Consider the following 20,700-nt stretch of genomic DNA (forward strand, 5'->3'; position numbering starts at 1 on the left):
CAGTAATTTTTAATTAAAAAATTCCTTTAGAATTTATTCCATTATTCCTAAAGAAATGTATTGTAATTTTTAAAATAAATGGATAAATCATGACCACTCACATGAGATGAAATTGGACACTTTCATTCATGCTCTTAAAGGAGTATTTCGGGTTCGATACACATTAGTCTCATTCGACAGCATTTGTGCCATAATGTTGATTATTACAATTAAATTAATTTAAACTCATCCCTCCTTTTCTTAAAAAAGAGCTAAATTCTGCATTGCATTGAGGCACTTACAATGGAAGTGAATGGGGTCAATTCATAAACATTAAAATACTCACCATTTCAAATGTATAGCTACAAGACATAAACAATATGTGTGCTAATATGATTTTAGTTTGATAAAATCGCTTATTTACCTTTTCCGTGTAAATGTATATGCAATTTTACAACTTCGTGGTAAACCATGAGAATCGACTGTAATCATGAGAAAACGACCGAAAATATGATGATTTAAAAAACTTGACAGCAAAAATAATAAATGAGTTTAAAAAGAAGAATTAATGTTAGTACTTTTATAAAATTATTAGCTTCTCATTTCTGCTTTTAAAACCTCTAAAAATTGTCCACATTCACTTCCATTGTAAGTGCCTCACTGTAACCTTGATTTTTGCTTTTTTTAAAGTAAAGGAGGGACGAGTCGAAATTATATTTTGTGGTAATCAACATTATGCCACAAACGCTGTCGACTAAGCTTAACTTGTATTGAATCCTAAATATTCCTTTAAATTGATCACGCCCGACTGTGAATTGTGAATTTCTATAATGGCATCGGTAACTATAAACTATGCGTTTGAATGATGCTACACCCACGCCACTAGGTGTCAGTGCAAGTCCAAGATGACATGAACAAAATATTATCGAGTGCACTTTTGAAGACCCATTTAATTAATTTATTTTTTCCATTCATAACGAGAAAGTTGCCATATGACTACACTTTACCATTAAGGTTTAAATCTGTAATCAAAAGTCAGATTTCAATATAAACTCAAACATTTCTCATAAAATTTTACTAAGAACATTATCTATAGCTCTTAAACCACAGTGTACAGTATGTCAACAACTGTTTCAGTTGTTTAATTTTTTTTTTTTTTTTCAGTTAATTTCATTGCGTTTATTATCAGTAAGATTTTTTTTCTGTTAAACAGTTTTTATTGATTCATACAATTGACAAAGAAAAGCAAAACATATATTCACAGAATCAACATTTAACCCCCATTATTCCCTTTCCCCATCCCAATCCCCAACCCCAACCCCACCCTGACCCTCAACAAATATCCTTGTGGTCACACTTGAATATACACACACACAAAAAAAGTGTGAAAAATATATATAAAAATAAATAAATAAATAAAAATAATCACACACATTTAAAACTACACTTCTCTCTCCACTGCCCCTACCCAAGAGCCCTCCAAGAAGGCCAAGTAGCTGCCCCATTTTTTATTAAATGAATCTAACTTGCCTAGCCTTCTACATGAAATTTCCTCGAATGCCGCCACACTCCCCATCTCTGTGCACCACTCTTGAAATTGGGGCACTCCAGCTGAATTCCATCCCCTAAGAACAATCTGTCTGCCAATCATAACACTGGCTAGAACCCAATTTTTTTATAGATTTATCCCCTATATTAATGACCGCCTCATCGCCTAAAATACAGAGTCTGAGACAAAATGAAATTTGAGTGCCCAATACATCACACATAAAACTCTGAACCCTCAACCAAAATTCTTGGATCTTAACACACCACCAAAAAACATGGGTTGTGTCTCCATCTTCTGATTGGCATCCCCAGCAGGTGGGTTTATCTTTCAGACCAAGCCTATACAATCTAGAGTGGGTCCAATAGAATCGATGTAAAATCTTAAATTGCATAAGGCGCACCCTTGCATCTCTAGATGCAGACTTTACATTTTTTAGAATCCTAGCCCACTTTCCTTCCTCCAATACCAAGTTTAAATCATTCTCCCATAATCTCTTGAGAAGTAGAAGCTCTGTCCCCAGAGCAGGGAGTAATACACTGATTCCTCGTGACCTTTTCCAAAAGCAGTAATCACCACTCCCAGAGTATCTGCCGCTTTAGGGGGGTGTATGCTACTCCCAAAAATAAATAAATACCTAAAGAACTGAGACCTGGGAATCCCAAAATGTTGAACCAAATTTTCAAAGGATCTCAACACTCCACTCTCATATAGGTCACCGAGTGTATTAACTTCCCTCTCAATCCACTCTGACCAGCAGAAAGGGGACTTATTAATACATAATTTGGGGTTCAGCCATATGCTCGAGGCTACATCTAAATAAATGTCCTAATTAAACACTCTGGACACTTTTGTCCATACCGAGTGCAAATGCGAGATAACAGGGTTTTATCTCAACTTCTCCGGTTAGTTTGATAGAAAGGCTTTGCAATGGCGAAATTGGGGCAAGAACTTCCTGTTCAATACAAAACCAGGGAGGGGTTCTCTCAGGTGGAAGCAACCAATGAGCCAAATGTCTGAGACCGAATGCATAATAATAAAACAAAATCTTGTGTAGGCCTAGCCCACATTTGTCAATCGGCTTATGCAACTTACTGAAATGTTATCTGGGATGTTTACCATTCCAAATGAAGGACTTTGCTATGCTATAAAATTACTTGAAATAAGAGAGGGGGACATCTACAGGGAGAGATTGTAGCAGGTAGTTGAATTTTGGAATCCAATTCATTTTAATAACATTAACCTTCCCAATCATAGATAAATGTAATGAAGCCCACCTGCCCACATCGCTCAAAAACCTTTTTATTAAGGGGTCAAAATTAACTCTGACTAAATCACAAAAATTTGCTGGGAATAAAATACCCAAATATTTAATGCCCTGTTTGGGCCACTGGAAGGCACCTGACTGAAAATCCATTTCAGTACCCTCTCAGAACCAAAGCTTCAGATTTAGACCAATTAACTCTGTATTCCGAGAACTTAGAAAAGGAATTGATAATTCTGTCTAGGCAAGGCTTAGATCTAGTGGGGTCGGAGACGAATAATAAAATATCATCTGCGTAAAGCAAAAGCTTATGCGCCACACCTCCTGACATCACCCCTAGAAAATCATCCTCCTTTCTTATTGCATCTGCTAATGGTTCCAGGGCAAGACAGAATAATAATGGGGAAAGAGGGCAACCCAGCCAGGTGCCCCTATCCAGAGTAAAATAATCTGAAATTAATCCATTTGTTTGTACCGCTGCAACCGGGTGTCTATAAAGTAACTTAATCCATCCAATAGAAGTATTTCCGAACCCGTATATTTCCAAAATCTTAAAAAGATAATCCCATTCTACCATATCAAATGCCTTTTCAGCATCAAGTGAGATGGCAGCGACTAGAATCATTTGCCACTGACCACATGATATTGATGAAAGGTTATCAGAAGAGCTATGGCCCCGAATAAACCCCACCTGATCTATATGTATAAGACATGTCATAACTTATCTGTTAGTCAAAATTTTTGACAATATTTTAACATCTAGCTGGATCAGGGAAATTGGACGGTGACTCTTACACTCACTTGGATCTTTGTCCTTTTTAAGAATCAGACTGATCCGGGCTTGTGTCATGGTTGGTGGAAGCTTTCCATTCTTTAATGATTCCGTATAAACTTCTAACAAAAGTGGAGACAGTTCTGTAGCATAAGATCTAAAATATTCAGCAGCAAAGCTGTCGGGCCCCGCAGCCTTGCCTGCTCCTCCAAAGTTATCTCAGAATCAAGATAATTTTTTGCTCAGTCGTCAGTTTAGGAAGTTCTAATGGTTCCACAAAGTTTCTAATATCTTCATCAGTAGACGAAGACATGGAACTATAGAGATCAAGATAGAATTCTTAAAAGTCTTATTAATATCTGTGGCCGAGGTAAATATTTCACCACTAGCAGATTTCACTGAGGGAATGGTAGAAAAAGACTCTCTGTTTATATATCTAGCCAGAAGTTTTCCTGCTTTGTCCCCCGACTCAAAATCTTGCCCTGAATAGCCAAAACTCCACCTTCCGTGACAAAATAGTATTATATCTGTATTTCAATTGGGTCAATTCTCTGAGGCCATCAGACAACATTCGGCTCTTCAGCTCTGCCTCGGCACTTTTAATATTCCCTTCCAGTTCCACGAGTTCTTGTGCTTTGGATTTTTTGGTGAAAGCGGCATACTGTATAATCCGGCCCCTAAGAACCGCCTTAAGTGCCTCCCAATCAGTTGTTTCATTTGTTTCTGTTTCTCCTATTGAATTTTAGGAGAAACATCTGAGACAAAGTTATTACTTAAACAATTAAGAACATTGTTTGCTAAGTGCTTTCTAATGTCTTTGACTTTTCAAGGTGAACCATGGCTATTCTAAACATGTGTGGTGTGCGCTGTTTGGGAAGACGCTATATTATTTCAGAAGTCAAGAGGATAAGGTCTTCTCTCTCATTAAATCAAAGTCATCTTACACAGGACTTCTGTATGTGCACGTACAGTATATGCTGTATATTTGTTTACTCGACAGTTTCCTCTGGGTCAAATCAAATTATGGGAAGCTTGTGTGGAGGAAGTTGATAAGTCATGTGACTCAGCTGAAGTCTCTGCTCAGTACACACTCTCCATTCAGCCAGTGAATCAGGGCCCAACATACCTGCTCATCGACTCACCTCATGAGAAGGTAGGCTGTAAAATACCTCCCAAGGCTGCAGATTTTCCATAAAGGAATATTCTAGGTTATTGACAGCTGTTTATTACACAGATGCATTGACATTCAGCTGAAAATAACCCAAAAAAGTTCCCCTAACCCGAGTCCCGAGCATTGATATTGTTGGTGTATTTTCTTTTTCTTCTTAAAAGTGTTATTAGGAAGACATTGGTTATAAAAATGAAAAATATATCATAATGTTTATGCATACTTAGTGAATTATGTGGTGAATTTTGGAATAATGTAGCAAAATTTGCAACGAGTTTTCAAAGTAGCAAAATGTTGCCACTTTGATTTCAAGTATGCAAACACATAAGCTTTTACTTTCTTGAGAAGTCTTCAGCACGTTAGGAGGTTGAAATGTGGGTAAGTTCATCTCTGACACTATAGTTTTATTTTGCTATGTAAAAAATAATTTGGAATATTTATTTACGAATAACTAAATAGGGAAAATAAATGTGTCAGATTTCCGGAGGTTGCTTCTGTCACTCAGCATGTTGGGAATTGAGAAAAAAAACAACAAACTAAAAACAGGTGAAATACTTACATTGAAGATTGCTAAATGTAATCCAATACACTCAGCAGTGATGTCAGTAGGCAGTGACCATGTTGTGTGACTTTGGCATGGTAGGAGATTCAAATTTTTTAAATTTAATTTAAAATTCAAAACATTTTAAATGACAAATTTTGAAAAGTGTGAGCTGCTGCTAAGTAGACCAAAACTTTGGAAAAAAAAAGAAAATGGGCTGAAATATTGCTTTAACCCTCAGAGAAAGACAGCTGTTGTTTAAACATTTTAATATTATTTTTGCTTTATTATAATTACAAAATAAAATATTCTAATCAAATATGTATACTACAAATTTGCTATAAATTTGTCTGTCTCCAGGGGTTAAAGTAAAATGTCACCCCCAGTTTTTTTACGCATTGTTTTAGTCCTCAGTCAGCATTTATATGATTTACATTGCTCTTGTAATTTATCTGAAAACCAAAGAATTACTCAGAATTTGCATGCGTTTCACTCCAGGACATTGAGAGTATGTGAGAGCTCTACTGAATCACTTGGTGTGAGTCAGCAGTGTGCCATGTATGTGTTCCAGTGGATATCTGTGTGTGTTCCTCTCCTGTAGATGGCATGGCTGTATCATCTGTGTGTGGCAGCAGGCACTGCAGTGGGGAAGGTGGGCACTGAGTTTGAGCAGCTGGTTGGTAAACTGCTCAGTTTGGAGGGAGATCCAGGTAACAGTCTGACAGCTGCATGCTGTGATCCTATTATTATGTTCATATATTTCATGGTAGTAGTGGAGGATCCTGTATACTGCCCTTTCAGCAGTGTAAACATAGTTTAATGGCCATGTTTGTCCTGTGCTTTATCAGGGTCTCAGATCTGGAGACACTCAACATTGTGTTACACTAAGGAAGGACTGTCGTCTCCACTCAGCACCCTGCCCTCTCAGGCTCTACAGACTGAAGCCATAAAGCTCTTTAAGGTGAGGATATTAATACCAGTAAGCAGACGTAGGTCGCAGAGATGTCTGTGAAAAGCTTCTTTTCTACCATCGGCTCGAACGGTGCTTGTTGTGGAACCGTGCCATTCTGCAATGACTCGGACTCATTGTCACAGTTACGCCATCACTGAAGGCGTTCCACCTGCATGGTTGAAAACGGTTAGCTAACCGCACTGAGAAATCTGTGTGCAGGGAATGGTTTGTAATTGCACCATAAGGAACCATGTTCAAGTGGAACTACTACTGGAACCATAACTCAAGCGTTCGGCCCGATGGTGAAAATTGCTTAATGAGTGCAATCCTGAAAACACAACATTCAAATTTAGCGTCATATTTGTGTACAACACTAGTGGTCGACCGATATATCGCAGAGGTTGATAAATATTCCCGTTTGGCCGATTTGTTTGTTGAGGGCACCAAGAAACGCCTGCTTGCATGTGAATTGAATGAAACATGTAAACGACCAGTCGGTTGGTTTTGTTGTTACGTGCCATCATGTTACTACAATAACAGTGTGCAACACAGTGTCATTTAAACGGTCCACATATCAGAGCCACGGCAGACACGTTAATTTAAGTGCTCGTAAGTTTCATTCTCCCTCTCTCTCCTCAACAGCTGAACTTGTAACTTTTAACTGTCCTGTCTAATGATAAAAAGGCAAATATCAATAAAACTAATATCATATACCGTCTGCAAATATGCGCATATCTCACAACACTTGGGCAGATCCAGCATCCTGTGGAGCGCTCATTTATTTACCACTAAAGCACACATTCTATCAGCCTCTCCTCAACAGTTCCCTGTCACCTTGCTAAATGCTAAAATGCAAATATCAGCAAAAATTGTATTATATACTGTTTGCAGATATGCAGATATCTCCTTTAAACAGATGTAATTCACGAACCTCTCAAAAATCCAGCATTTTATTCCTGTTGAGCGCTCACCTAATATCTTCCTCTGAAGCGCGTATTCCATCAGCCAGAATCAAAAACTTCAGGATCAGGATCAAACGTCCCTCTGATTCACAAATCATGATGGTCACTCCATGTCAATCAAAGCAGGCGTTCCAGGCCTTTTAAACTGTCAGGAAATTGCTGCTCGCGCTGGATCCGCACGAGTGCGTGAGTGCAACTTCAAGGCTGCGTCCGAAACCAGGAAAATGCTGCCTCTGGAGACTGTTTATGGAGATAGGATGAAAATAAGGTGCTTTTCAAACAGTTCGGAGACCAGTTTCCTTAAGAGTTCCATTCATTCAGAACAGCTGTCAGTTAAGCCATTAACTGATTAGGCAGCAAGGTAGCAATCAGCTGCCTATGTTTTCGATGCAGCCCAAAGTAAAGCGCTTCACATGCGCTATATGTAAATGTCTTATTTACTATACACTGTATGTACAATTGGTTTGATTCGGTATTTCTTGAGTAAATACGATTGTTGATGCGCAAATGCCATCAATGGTTGCTGGACTATTGTGTGTACTGTTATTTCTTCCTAATATATTAACAATTTCTTCATGTCCAAAAAATTACTAAAGTTTGATGACTAAACAGAAATCTGTAGAAACTGCTATCTACCATTTAAAATACAATACAATTTTTTAGTTTTGTGTGAAATTGAGTAAATATAGTGCTAAATAAAAGTTTATATATATATATATATATATATATATATATATATATATATAATGTATACACTAACAGTCAAAAGTTTTGAAACACTTGCCTGAAATGTTTCTCATGATCTGAAAAATCTTTTGATCTGAAGGTGTATGCTTAAATGTTTGAAATTAGTTTTGTAGACAAAAATATAATTGTGCCACCATATTAATTTATTTAATTACAAAACTAAACTTTAATAAAAAAAAAATATATATTTTTTTTTTAAATTGATGACTTGGACCAAATAATAAAGAAAAGCAGCCAATAAGTGCCCAACATAGATGGGAACTCCTTCAATACTGTTTAAAAATCATCCCAGGGTGATACCTCAAGAAGTTGGTTGAGAAAATGTCAAGAGTACATGTCTGCAAATTCTAGGCAAAGGGTGACTACTTTGAAGATGCTCAAATATAACACAGTTTTGATTTATTTTGGATTTTGTTTAGTCACAACATAATTTCCATAGTTCCATTTATGTTATTCCATAGTTTTGATGACTTTACTATTATTCTAAAATGTGAAAAAAATGTGTGTGTTTCAAAACTTTTGACCGGTATTGTGTGTATGTATATATATATATATATATATATATATATTTATTTATTTTTTTGTTTGGGGGAAATTTTATGTTTGCTGTTTATTATATGTATCGGCCACGCTGATCTCTGGATATCGGCATCGGCCATTAAAAAACCCATATCGGTCGACCACTAGTACAAACATCCAATAACCATTTTAAAAAGATCAGATTTGCAAGTAAATCTCACCCAATAAATGTCATGAACATGTAAAGGTTATATTTTTTTAGATTTTAGTCATTTTATTTTGCTATATATTTATATTTACTCAGTATGTATGAATATACAGTATGTATATGTATTATATATATATACTGTGTGTGTGTGTGTGTGTGTGTGTGTGTGTGTATTACATATTAATCACATTTCTACAGTTTATACAGTATTTATACATCATGGAAGCATTTGTTGTATTGCCTTTAATTTATGCTGATTTAAATTTAAGATGATTTATATCATTACTGAAATTTGTAATTACAAATATATATATATGCAATTATCTAATCAGCCAATCATGTGGCAACAGTGTAATGTATGAAATCATTCAAATACAGGTCAGGAGCTTCAATTAATGTTCACATCAACCATCAGAATGGGGGAAAAAATGTGATCTCAGTGGTTTAGACCGTGGCATGATTGTTGGTGCCAGATGGGCTGGTTTGAGTATTTCTGTAACTGCTGATCTCCTGGGATTTTCACACACAACAGTCTCTAGAGTGTATAGAGAATAGTGCGAAAAACAAAAAACATCCAGTGAGCGGCAGTTCTGTGGACGAAAACAGCTTGTTAATGACAGAGGTCAGAGGAGAATGGCCAGACTGGTCTAAGCTGACAGGAAGGTTACAACAGTTCTTTGCAGAAAAATATTTCTGAACATACAACATGTCGAACATTGAGGCTAATGGGCTACAACAGCAGAAGACCACGTTGAGTTCCACTTCTGTCAGCCAAGAACAGAAAGCTGAGGCTGCAGTGGGCCTACCATTTGTGTACCTCAGCAGAAATCCAGATTTGTAAGACCAGGCAATGTCTTTTCAATCATCTACTGTACAGTTTTGGTGAGCCTGTGCCAACTGTAGTCTCAGTTTCCTGTTCTTAGCTGACAGTAATGGTACCCGGAGGGGTCTTCTGCTGCTGTAGCCCATCGACATGTTGTATGTTCAGAAATGTTTTTCTGAAAAGAACTGTTGTAACACGTGTTTATTTGGGTTACTGTCACCTTCCTGTCAGCTTAGACCAGTCTGGCCATTCTCCTCTGACCTCTGTCATTAACAAGGCATATTCGTGGGGGGGCCTGGGTAGCTCAGCGAGTATTGACGCTGACTGCCACCCCTGGAGTCGTGAGTTCGAATCCAGGGCATGCTGAGTGACTCCAGCCAGGTCACCCAAGCAACCAAATTGGCCCAGTTGCTAGGGAGGGTAGAGTTACATGGGTTAACCTCCTCATGGTCGCTATAATGTGTGGTTCTCGCTCTAGGTGGGGCGCATGGTGAGTTGTGCGTGGATGCCGCGGAGAATAGCGTGGGCCTCCACATGCGCTACATCTCCGCGGTAACACGCTCAACAAGCCACGTGATAAGATGCGCAGACTGACGGTCTCAGATGCGGAGGCAACTGAGATTCTTCCTCCGACACCCGGATTGAGGCGAGTCACTACGCCACCACGAGGACTTAGAGCGCATTGGGAATTGGGCATGCCAAATTTGGGGGAAAAGGGGAGAAAAAAAACAAGGCATTTTCGTCCACAGAGCTGCCGCTCGCTGGATATTTTTTGTTTTTCGCACCATTCTCTTTACACTCTAGAGACTGTTGTGCATGAAAATCCAAGGAGATCAGCAGTTAAAGAAATACTCAAACCAGCCTGTCTGGCACCAACAATCATGCCAAGGTCCAAATCACTGAGATCACATATTTTCCCCATTCTGATGGTTGATGTGAACATTGACTGAAGCTCCTGTCCCATATCTGCATGATTTTATATATTACACTGCTGACACTGATTAGATAATCACATGAATAAGTAGATGTACAGGCGAGCCTAATAAAGTGGCCGGTGAATATATATTTAATATATAATATATTAAGTAATTTGTAAAGTATTAATACATTATAGTAGTATTTGCTGTACTACCTTTAATTTATGCTGATTTAAAACATTTAACATTGAGAATTGGAAGGACAAAAAACTCAAGTGTAAATAATATTTTTATATGGAAATATACATTATAGAATGTATATTTAATATAAAATATCAATTAAATTGTAAAGTAGTTATGCATCATGGTGTTATTTTCTGTACTGCCTTTAATTTATGCTGATTGTAATTATAATTTCTTATGTAATTAATGTAAATATTCTTTATTTTAAATGTAATGATTTAAATCTGAAGCATCCCCCCCCCCCCCCCAGAAACTTTCTGAATAAGCACCCCATCTGCTAGTGGTCAAACAAAGAGATAGTTCCACCCCCAACTCCCGTCATTGGTTGAGTAACGTTGTTTAGGCTGGTCTAAGCGGTCTCTCAAAACAATTAGAGCAATTTTCAAAGTGCCACAGAAACAAAGAGCTCACCGTTTTTGAGAAAATTAACCTATGCATGTCTTAATTATAGCTGTCTCTGCCATATTAAGCTGGGATAGGACAAAGTATTTTAATACAGAAAAAGTTACATACTTAAGATTTAAGAATCAACTACTGAAAGCCTACACTTATCAACCACTAATCTGAATATAATGATATTTCCCCCTCAATGTCTATGGAGGTATTAACCTGGAAAAATCATTTAGAAAAACTCTTTTTCCCTTTACAGACATGTCAGCTCTTCATTAATGTGGCCACTGACACTCCAGCCATAGATTATCATGTGACTCTGGCTCAGTGTGCCCTACAAGTGTGTCTCACCCACCCAGAGCTGCAGAATGAAATTTACTGTCAGCTTGTAAAACAGACACGCAAGAGACAACCACACGGAAAGCCTGGGCCCCTACAGGTGACATGATAATATCTGAAACGTTCTGTTCTGGGTAGTATTTAATGTGGTAATATGAACGCACACCACAAGAGGGAGTGCTAGCTTGTGTTTTGTGTAGGATCTCAACATGGGAGCAATTGAAATGGCCACAGGGGGACTTGAATGGCTTGTTTACATTTTCCTGATGCCTCTCTTCTCCCCTTCCCAACACAGGGATGGCAGTTCCTGGCTCTGTGTGTCGGCCTCTTCCTGCCCACACACCCCATTCTTTGGCTTTTGCAGGTGCATCTGAAAGGGCACGCAGATTCAAGGTAAATCAAAACAGAAAGTTATGTCAGACACCTCTGAAGAACACAAACACATCCCACACTTACAGTATCTTAGAGTTACTCAGTCTCTGCATTGCTCTCAGGACGGAAGTGGGAAAGTATGCCATCTACTGCCAGCGCTCATTGGAGCGGACGCAGCAGAAAGGGGATCGGCAAGCTCGTTCATCACGGATGGAGATTCTGTCCATCTTATTGAGGAACCCATATCATCACTCTTTGCCTTTCAGCGTGCCCGTGCACTTCCTTAACAACACGTACCAGGTTCACACATGCACAACAGCCGTAATTTAAACGGTTCTCCCAAAAACAACTCACACTCAAGATATTCCAGACATGTTTGCTGTAATTTTTTCCCTGTGAAGACAAAAAAAATGTCACTGCCATGGTTCAAGCTCAGTTTCATGAGAATCACCCCACTATGATCAGTCTTTGTTTGGAAAAAGAGCTGATTAGTCACGTGATGCTATGGTGAGATGGTCGTTTAAAGCTCGATCTCTGCAAAATTGGCTGCCATTAATATTTCAAGTAATATAAACCGGTGAGGTTCGTTATATTTTTGTTTCTGAACTGTGCTGCTAAATCAACATGTCGAAAAATTAGAAGTCCTCGAGCTCAGGGTAGGGTTGCACCAGCTATGCATAAGGTCTCACGTAAGTTGGGATGTAAAGTTCACACTAAGGGCTTAGTAACTACTAGTTAGTTTGTGACTAAGTCAGATCTTAATTTGGTTGCACCACCTGTTCTTTTTCTCCCCAATTTGGAATGCCCAATTCCCAATGCTCTCTAAGTACTCGTGGTGGTGTAGTGACTCGCCTCAATCCGGGTGGCGGAAGACAAATCTCAGTTGCCTCCGCGTCTGAGACGTCAATCCATGCATCTTATCACATGGCTTGTTGAGCATGTTACCGCGGAGGCATCCACACACAACTCACCACGCGTCCCACCAAGAGTGAGAACCACACATTATAGTGACCACGAGGAGGTTACCCCATGTGACTCTACCCTCCCTAGCAACCGTGCCAATTTGGATGCTTAGGAGACCTGGCTGGAGTCACTCAGCACGCCCTCGATTCAAACTCGTGACTCCAGGGGTGGTAGTCAGCGTCAATACTCTGCCCAGCTCAGCTACCCAGGCCCCCATTGCACCACCTGTTCTTAAGGCAAGACTTAGGGTACGTTTACACGACAACGATGTACTAAAAACAGAAACGTTTTTCCTTTGCGTTTTTTAAAAGTTTCACGTACAGACGACAACGTTTTCAAAACGATCCCCGTTCACAGGGATCCGCAAAAACGACTAAAAGCATTGTATTATGCAAGCCAGGCCAGTAGTTTGCGTAGAAATACTACGCGCCTGCGCACATAAGCATTCTGATGAGGTTGCTTTATTACTACAATTACTTTGCTGGAGAAGCGTCAATAAACTCAAAATCTTGAGCAGCACAAACACAGTCCTGTAGTCCGCCATTGTAGTTTTGAATGTCTCACGCGTTGTTTTGAAGTACTTGCGCGCATGCCTATAGACTGAACTCTCAAGATTATTCAATAAACTCTGCTCATTTTTTACCATCACTTCGTCTCCTGCCTTCTTCTGTCTTCCCCCTGCTGACTCTTGGGCTGGTAGGAGAGTAAGTTAACATAAGCTGTTGATTTTGACTGGTTTTGGATGTCAGACAGAACTCTAATATATGGATATCTTCTGACGGAGAGAGAGGTCTTGTGTACACTGGATCTAACATGCATTTTCACTGCCTCATGTTTTCATATTCTAAGCATATCTTTGAATACTGTACATGGCATTACATCTCTGTCTATAGGCTATATACATAAGCGGTGGGTGTATGAATTGCAGGGTAAAGGTACGTCAAATAAAATTAAGTAAATAAATAAATAACATTTAAAATACAAATACATTTTTCCCATCTGAATCCATACATTAATTTCAAGATTTTCAAATAGCAGGTTCTGCCTACTGTACAATGTTCACACTCCATACAAAACTCTCCAAATGAATAAATTGTTGATTATTGTTATTTGCACAGACACCAGTATTCATATTGATAAGTATACATCTCAAATTGATGCCTATTAATCCATCATTCTTTATATAACACGTAAGACGCATGCGCATGACGTCATCGTTTTCACAAATTCGCGTTTTTGTATGTTTACACGGAGACGATAACGGCATCGTTTTCAAAAACGTGCACTTTGAAACCCGTTTTCAAAAGTTTGCGTTTTCAGGCCCCAAAACGCCGTTGTCGTGTAAACAAACAGCCAAAATGCATAAAAAGTTTTCAGTTTTTAGTTGAAAACGTTGTCGTGTAAACGGCCCCTTAGCTAGCAGTGATGCGTAGTTGCATAATATGACGTTTACCTTAATTGATCCAATAAACAGCCTACAAATTTGTACACAGAAGTCAATTTGATCTTGTTACGGTTGATGTTCAAACCTTGTTTGCTCACGTAAATGTCAGCTTTAATAAATTATATCCCCATTAAAATATGATATGTAATAAAAGTAGATTTGATAAATAGTAAATTTGCCCTGTGTAAATAACAATATACAGGAACTGTATCTAAAATAAATAAGGGGTGATAAATAAATACTAATACAGCCAGCTGGAAAAATAAACATTTATTCATTTTAATATCCTATATATATTTTGAATGTGTTGAAACTTGACACTGGGCGACGCACCCTAAAAACTGCACCGTTAGATCGGTTTCATGCTGAAGAACCGCTTAAAAGTATGTTTTTTTTCTCTCTCGTACTGTAAATGTAAACAAGTGTAAATGTCAACATCATATTGTATGTCGAAAGAATTGAAGCCTCTCACGCAAAACATGAGCTCATTGATGTCATAAAATATCAGCCTGCTATTTTATTCCATCCGTTACTCCTGGTCAGAGTCTTCTGTAAATATAGCTGGTGCAACCGGCCCCCGGAGATATTAAAAGACACTTACGTGCTCAAGCAGGCGCCTCTGATCATGGTGCGGGCCCGGGCGTGGAGGATGTCGGAGACCTGCGAGAGATTCTGAACATGTCTGCAATGCTGATGAAAGTCGCTGCTGACTTGGAGGATTTTGCTGAGATACACCAGGCAATCACTTCCATGGAGGCGAAGCTCTCTGCTCTGGTTACAAGAGTAGGTGATGTCGAAAAATGGGTTGATTTTCTGGAGTCGTCTGAGAGGGAGCTACAAGCTCCCGTGGCTAAGGTTGAGCTGGAGCGTGTGTGGGAAAAGTTGGAAGATTTGGAAAATCATAGCAGGTGGAATAATAGAGATAGAGCGGGCTCACAGAGTGTTCAGTCGGCTACCGGTGGAGGGTGACAGGCCCCATGGGTGGCTCCAGGGCTGGGCTATTGGTGGAGGGTGACGGGTCAGGCCCTGTCCCATCCTGGCAAGATTTTTGCGGTCGTCCAACAGAGACTTTGTTCTTCGCATGGTGAGGATCAAAGGCAAGTTGTCCTGGCTGAATCATAACACTATGGTATTCCCTGACTTTCCGAGACAAACACAGGAAAAACGTAATAAATTCAAGGAATGCAAAAAACTGCTTCATCAGCAGAAGGTGGGTTTCGCAATGCTCTTTCCTGCCAAGTTGAGGATTGACGCTGAGGATGGCCACAAGACTTTCACATGCTCACAGCAGGCTATGTCCTTCGTTAAGTCTATTATATGAGAGGGTTATCTTGTTTACACTCGGTTAAAGTTGCAGACTATATGTCATGTTCTTCACTGATCCGACCTGAATGGTCACGCCACTGTATTGGTGGCTCTCTGTCACTCGTTCGAGCTTTTTGTTCACGATTGACTTATGGAAGAGCCCATTTGCTTCTTTTACATCGATTTGATCATTGCCTGGATTTCGCATTATTGAATATTTTTTTGTTGTATGATATTTACTTTTGAATCTGTGCAAAAACACCGGACCTGAGTTATCCAGCAGCAGGGGGTTGCAGGAGCTCTCGTGAGTGTGCACGGACTGTTGGAGTTTCGGGGTGGGGCGCCAGTTGGCGCTGTTATGCGTGGGGTTAAAGTGCACGATCTTCTTTTTTCTTCTTCTTTTTGTAGTTTTGGGGGTCTCTCTCAGGAACTGACTGTTACATTAACGTTGGAAAGTGATCTATATAATTTTTCTTGAAGCACATGGAACGTGAATGGGCTGGGTCACCCTATAAAAAGACGGAGGGTTATATATTTTCTTAAACGCAAGAAATGTGATATAGTGTTCCTTCAAGAAACTCATCTTTCTCTACAAGAAGCTGAAAAACTTGGGAGGGCATGGGGTGGATACATGTTTTGCAGTGCAGGCTCGAGTAAGAGCAGGGGTGTTATAACATTGATTAGTAAGCATTTACAATTCAAATGTCTTAAGCAGATTAAAGATAAGTCAGGAAGAGTTACTATTGTGCTGGTTGAAATACAGGGGCAAAAGCTTATTTTGGCTAACATCTACGCACCCAACACTGATGATCAGAACTTTTTTATAGATCTTGAAGGAATATTACAAGCGCGGGTATTACTCGTGATGCAATTTTGGGTGGAGATTTTAACCTTTTAATGGACCAGATTCATGATCATAGTGAAGCAAATGCATGCAGACCCCTTAGAGCAACACTGACACTCCTGAGGATATGTAAAAATCTTGGCCTAACAGACATTTGGAGACTTTTGAATCCATCTGGGAGGGACTACATATTTTTTTCATCAGTCCACAAGATTTACTCTAGAATAGATTTTTTCTTGATATCTAAATCACTCATTCCATTCCTGTGAATTGCTCAGTTGGGAATATTTTAGTTTCTGATCATGCCCTGGTATGCTGCCTCATATAGGGAAAAAGAAGTCATATGGCTGGTGCTTTAATGCATCCCTTATGCAAAACCCTGAATTCCAACAAATGATAAAATCTTAAATTAATGGTTACATAGAGACCAACTGGTCTTCGGTGTCCTTGGTGGGCGTGGCCTGGGAGGCGCTTGAGGCGGATCTTAGGGGCCGGATCGTACAATATGCTTCATTTAGCAAAAAATCCAAAACACAAGAAATTTTGGAGCTGGAGGAAAGCATTAAAAGTGCTGAGACAGAGCTGAAGCGCCGAATGTCGCTCAATGGCCTCAGAGAGTTAACCTGGTTAAAATATAGATGTAATACTATTCTGTCACGGAAAGTGGAATTTTGACTTTTCAGGGCAAGATAGATATACTCTGAGTCATGGGACAAAGCAGGAAACTTCTTGTTAGATATATAAAACAGAGAGAGTCTTTCTCTACCATTTCCATTTTTTAGATCTTACGTTACAGAACTGGTTCCACATTTGCTAGAAGTTTACACAGAGTCATTGAGGAATGGTGAACTTCCACTGACAATGATGCAAGCCCAGATCAGTTTAATTCTTAAAAAAGATAAAGACCCCAAAAGATTGTAAAAGTTACTGTCCAATTTCCCTGATCCAGCTGGACATTAAAATATTGTCAAAAAATGTTGTATTTCAAAATGTAATTATCTATTATAGTCTCTCCCCTTTGAAGTTCCACGCTCTTATTTTAAACAATTTGATAGAATAGCTAAATCTTTCATTTGAAACGGTAAACGCCCTCGACTGCATCTCAATAAGTTACATAAACCCATTGACAAAGGCGGGCTAGGCCTCCCTAATATTTTATTTTATTACTATGCATTTAGTCTCAGGCAACTGGCACATTGGTCGCTTCCACCTGGGAGAGCCCCTCCTTGGGTCCACATTGAAATGGAGATCCTTGCCCCTATTTCGCCACTGCAGTGCCTTTCTTCCAAACTGCCAGGAGAAATAAAGAAACATCCTGTTATGTCGCACTTAGAGTCAGTGTGGATAAAAGTCTCCCACGTGTTTAAGTCGGATAGTTACCTGAATGTCGCCTCAAGCATATGGTGGAACCCCAAATTACGCATTAACAAGTCCCATTTTTGCTGGAAAATTGGATCGGGAGGGGTGTTGCTATGCTTGGGGACCTGTATGAAGGCGGAAAGTTAAGATCCTTTGATAATATAGTTCAGCAATTTGGGGTTCCTTGGTCTCAATTTTTCAGATATTTACAGTTGCGCCATCTCCTTTGTGCTACCTTTGGGAGTAGTATACAGCCCCCTGAAGTGGCAGACACACTCCGTGTGGTGATTACTGCCTTTGGAAAGGGTCACGAAGCATCAGTGTACTACTCCCTGTTGATTCAGAGTCTTGGGGAAGGGAGCTTAACATCTCTTAAAAGGTTATGGGAAAAAGATCTGAATTTGGGCTGGAGGATGGGGATTGGGGAAGAATTTTTAAGAACATCAAGATGTCTAATGATGCAAGGGTCTGTCTTATCCAATTTAAGATTTTACATCACTTTTACTGGACTCCCTCTAGATTGTTTAGGCTTGGTCTGAAGGATACACCTACCTGCTGGTGATGCCAGTTTTTGGAGGGGGACATGGCCCATGCCTTCTTGTTCTGTGCCAAGATTCAAGAATTTTGGCTGAGAGTCCAGGATTTCACCTGTGAGGTCCTGGACACTCAAATCTCACTCTGTCCAAGACTGTGTATTTTGGGTGATGGGGCGGTCCTGAATATAGGTGATAAATATAGAAAAAGCTGGGTCCTAACCAGCGTGATGATTGACAGACAAGTAATCCTCAGGGGATGGAAGTCAACTGATGTGCCCTCATTTCGTGAGTGGTGCACTGAGTTGGGTAGAGTGGCGACATTTGAGGAGATGACTTCTAGACAGCTAGGTAATCTGGTAATATATGGCAGGAAATGGGGCAGTTATTTGTCTCATTTGGAAGGCTCCTGGTGAGGGGCAGTGGAGGGAGACAATTTTGTATTAATGTGTTTATTTTAATTTATTTGTGGAATTTGATATTTTTTTCTGTTTGTTGAATTTTGTCTTTTTTTATGTACTTATGTATTTCTGTTTATTTGTCTGTTCATATGTGTGTATTTTGTATTTGAGCACTGGGATGACTGTTGAGAGACTGGGTGGGGGGATTATAAAGGGTTATAAGTTAATTCCATATGTATAATTCTGTTTGTTAAATCTATTTTTGTCTTCTGTTGGAATCAATAAAAAATTGTAATAACAAAAAAAAAAAAGAAAGAAAGAAAGAAAATGAGCTGATTGAAAATTTGTCAAAAATCTGCTTTCTGTGTTCCATGAAATAAATTACAGCAAACCGGTTTGGAACGACATGAGAATAAGTAAGTAATGACATGATTCATGATTTTTATTTTTTGGGTGAACTATACCTCTAAAAATGCATTACAGAACAATCAATAGTTGAAGCACCTTCTGATACAGCTATTTTGTCTACCTTTGTGTGCCAGGTTGTTGGTTTTGATGCTTCAACCACAGTGGAGGAGTTTCAGAGCCGACTAAACCAGGACACAGGCATGAGGAAAACTGGTCAGTCTGGTTTCAGCCTTTATTCTGATGACCCCACGGGCACAGACCTTGAACACTGTCTGCAGGCAAACCTGAAGGTCAGCCACCACGATGACAGAACAGTGACTTATTCCTGAAACTGCACTGCCAAGCAGTTTATCTTAAATGCAACATGTTGTGTCTTTAGATTTGTGACATTATTGCGAAATGGGAGCAGGCCTCAAAGGAGCAACACACAGGCAAATCAGAGAATGCCAGGACGGTCAAACTCACATATAAGAACAGGTAGAGTGTAGATCACGACTTTATCCTTAAAGGAATGGTTCACCAAAAAAAAATTATGTCATAATTTACTCATCCTAATGTTGTTCTAAACGGTATGACTTTTCTATGGAAAGCAAAAGGCATGTTTTGAAGAATATCCTGGCCATTGTTTTCCATATAATAAACATGTAAAGGAAACTGGGTTTGTCAAGAGGCAAAATGACTAAAAAGCTCCTGTGAGCAACAGACCGAAATTTAAGCCAGCAGTAGGCCAAGAGTATCACTGAAAAGCATCTTAAATTTCATTCTGTTCATCACAGAAAGCCATTGTATGGCTTTTGAAGATTTAAAATGTAGTCACATGGACCACATTTATGCCTTTTGTTTGTCATTTTGGAGCAGGGTGGGTAAATGAATACAGAATTTCCATTTTTAGGGGAACTATCCATTTAAACAGAGGTAAGAAAGTAACTTCAACAAGCTGTAATTTGGATCTAACTCATAGCTTGTTCCCTGTAGGTTATATTTTTCCCAGCAGATGAGGGGAGAGACTGAGAGAGAGCGATTGCTCTTGGCATATCAGACAAATGATGAAATCACAGCAGGTCACTTCCCTGTCAACAAAGAGCTCGCTCTGGAGATGGCCGCCCTGCTGGCTCAGGTATATGCTGCTCTCCCTCTTTTTTTTAAGCTCATAAAAATGGGGCAGCTGTGGCTCAGGTGGTAGAGTGGGTTGGCCACTAATTGCAGGGTTGGTGGTTCAATTCCTGGCCCACATGACTCCACATACCAAAGTGTCCTTGGGCAAGACACTGAACCCCAAGTTGCTCCCAATGGCAGGCTAGCACCTTGCAAGGCAGCTCAGCCATCATTGGTGTGTGAGTGTTTGTGTGAATGAGTGAATGAGTCACAGTGTAAAGTGCTTTGGAACTGCTAAGGTTAAAAAAGCACTATATAATTGCAGACCATTCATGACATATTGCACCACAAAATCAAAAAAAGAAATTAAACTATGCTTAAGGGTGCTGTAAGTAATTTCAGCCATTTTGCTAACATCAGCCAGACTTAGCCACTAAATAATACCACATCCATCTCTTCAACCACATACCCTCTTATCAAAACCCCACCCTCCAAAGACATGTTAGCATATCAAAACATATTGGTCAAAAGCTGGAAAATTCTGCCTTCGGAGGCTGTATACGGAGGTCGGATGAAAATATGTTGCCTTTCAAATAAGTTGGGTAC

The 20,700-nt window shown here is 39.4% G+C and overlaps 1 protein-coding gene across 2 annotated transcripts in view; it reads left to right on the plus strand.

The window, feature by feature from the left end:
* Positions 1 to 20,700, plus strand: part of plekhh2 (pleckstrin homology domain containing, family H (with MyTH4 domain) member 2) — a 68,668-nt gene that overhangs the window by 36,837 nt on the left and 11,131 nt on the right. For both annotated transcript variants that reach the window (XM_051651193.1, XM_051651194.1), the window contains 10 exons: positions 4,392 to 4,472; positions 4,562 to 4,714; positions 5,872 to 5,980; positions 6,119 to 6,231; positions 11,291 to 11,470; positions 11,666 to 11,763; positions 11,865 to 12,042; positions 19,134 to 19,289; positions 19,379 to 19,476; positions 19,975 to 20,116. In XM_051651193.1, coding sequence (XP_051507153.1) covers positions 4,392 to 4,472; positions 4,562 to 4,714; positions 5,872 to 5,980; positions 6,119 to 6,231; positions 11,291 to 11,470; positions 11,666 to 11,763; positions 11,865 to 12,042; positions 19,134 to 19,289; positions 19,379 to 19,476; positions 19,975 to 20,116 — 1,308 coding nt within the window. The remainder of the gene's footprint in view (positions 1 to 4,391; positions 4,473 to 4,561; positions 4,715 to 5,871; positions 5,981 to 6,118; positions 6,232 to 11,290; positions 11,471 to 11,665; positions 11,764 to 11,864; positions 12,043 to 19,133; positions 19,290 to 19,378; positions 19,477 to 19,974; positions 20,117 to 20,700) is intronic.

Source organism: Myxocyprinus asiaticus, chromosome 23, assembly GCF_019703515.2.
Source record: "Myxocyprinus asiaticus isolate MX2 ecotype Aquarium Trade chromosome 23, UBuf_Myxa_2, whole genome shotgun sequence".
NCBI classification, from domain to species: Eukaryota; Metazoa; Chordata; class Actinopteri; order Cypriniformes; family Catostomidae; genus Myxocyprinus; species Myxocyprinus asiaticus.